The sequence below is a fragment of the Ceratosolen solmsi genome, unplaced genomic scaffold, assembly GCF_000503995.2.
Source record: "Ceratosolen solmsi marchali unplaced genomic scaffold, CerSol_1.0 scaffold11, whole genome shotgun sequence".
NCBI classification, from domain to species: Eukaryota; Metazoa; Arthropoda; class Insecta; order Hymenoptera; family Agaonidae; genus Ceratosolen; species Ceratosolen solmsi.
This window is the reverse complement of record NW_011948416.1, coordinates 12,395,184-12,396,932: the sequence shown is the minus strand read 5'-3', so window position 1 is coordinate 12,396,932 and position 1,749 is coordinate 12,395,184. Positions and strand designations below refer to the sequence as shown.

Here is a 1,749-nt window from a genome sequence, read left to right as displayed (position 1 = left end):
ATCGAGGACTCGGAGGAGCTGCTCCTCGAGCTCGAGATCGTGCGCAAGAATATCGGCGAGAACAGCGACGGCGAGTTCGACGAGCTCAAGTTCAGCTTCGCCGACTTCCTCCTCCTCATGAGCTTGAGGAACCGGCGTGCCCTCCTCATCGTCATGGGCCTCATTCTGGGCCAGCAGCTCAGCGGCAACTTCAGCACCATGCAATACCTCGAGCACATGTTCCTCGAAGCGAAAATAGGCATCGACTCGCATATGGCGACGATAATCGTCCTAGCCGTTGGCCTCGTATCCGGTGCCCTGTCGACCCTCATGGTCGAGGGTGCCGGCAGACGGCCCCTCTTAATCTACTCGAGCTTCGGCCTCATGGTCAATGCCAGCGGTGCGGACATCTCCTCCTTGAATCTTCTCCCTGTCGTTGACGTAATTGTCTTCCAGGTGGTCTATCAGATCGGACTGGGCACGTTGCCGAACCTCCTCATCGGCGAGCTGTTCCCCACGAACGTAAAGGGCATAGCCGGAGCGATCGTCACCGTCTTCGACGGCTTGCTGGGATTCGTCGTGTCGAAGATGTACGAGGTCATATTTACCAATGTTGGCTCCCACGTCACTTACCTCCTATTCGCTGTATCGTGCTCCCTCCTCTTCGTATTCATTTACGGCTTTATACCGGAAACCAAGTGCAAGACATTCAATGAGATCCAGGAGATGCTTGGTGAAATGCGGCCCTTTAAAATGACGGCGGCTGACGCGCGATGCTGGCCCTTTAAGACGACCGTGAAGGATAAGAGCGAGGAGGCGTGATTGTTTATGATTTTGCGATCTCGGTTATTAAGTTTTACGTCTGTCTTTTTTCCATCAAATCGGCACTCCTCAATGTCCCGAGAACTCGACAATTCGCCGATTATTGCGGGCGTCGCTCGATGATTTATGTATGTATATAAAGTTAGTGACTGTTGAGGTATAATTTGATCGATGATAATCATCGCGGGGGGTTTTAGAATTATCGAGCATAATAAATCGTTTAGTTTTATTAATAATTGCCGTGGTATTGTTATTGTACGCAATTCGTCGCTTAGGAAAACTGGCGTCGATTAACGTAAGGTTACGCACAAGTGACGATGTGATAAATAATAAAGACAAATATTTTAAATATGAAATATATTTTTAAATACATTGTTGGAAAAAGTGTTGGCTTACTCGGTTCTGCGAGGCAACGAGTAATTTGGTACATACGTAAGGGTACTTTACTTTTTACGTGCTCACGCGCGAGATAATCGAGCGTTTTAAGTATCTACAAATTTATGTCGGCCTTGAGATGAAACGATATGGACGAGATTTCATCAATTTTTTTAAACAAAGCAGTGATAATGCTTTGGTTGGTAGTGGATTTTCACCGAGGGACATTATAGTCCTTAAATGTATCAAATTCAGACTTTAATTAACCTTTGTTGATCCTGTCATAAAAAATGAAATCAATTATCTTGTCGAATTATAAAAGAATGGTAAAAACCGATTTGAATTATTCAATGTTGCTTATACGAGCATTGCGAATTATGAGAAATTATTGAAACAAAAAAAAAACCATTACAAAAAAACAGAACAAAATGAAAAATGTTTCCGATTGTCGTATGAATAATGGTGATTGTTACTTCTCTTTTTCATATTTTTAATGACGTGATTGAATCGTATACCAAACTTTAGTGTATTGTATAGCTTCATTGTCACAAATAATTGAAATACCTTAATACA

General features: G+C 43.4%; 1 protein-coding gene across 1 annotated transcript in view; it reads left to right on the top strand.

The window, feature by feature from the left end:
• LOC105359526 (facilitated trehalose transporter Tret1-like) overlaps positions 1–1,470 on the top strand; it is a 21,815-nt gene extending 20,345 nt beyond the window's left edge. Inside the window, exon 5 of the mRNA XM_011496138.1 lies at positions 7–1,470. Coding sequence (XP_011494440.1) covers positions 7–801 — 795 coding nt within the window. The 3' untranslated portion in view covers positions 802–1,470. The remainder of the gene's footprint in view (positions 1–6) is intronic.
• Positions 1,471–1,749: the final 279 nt, after the last annotated feature.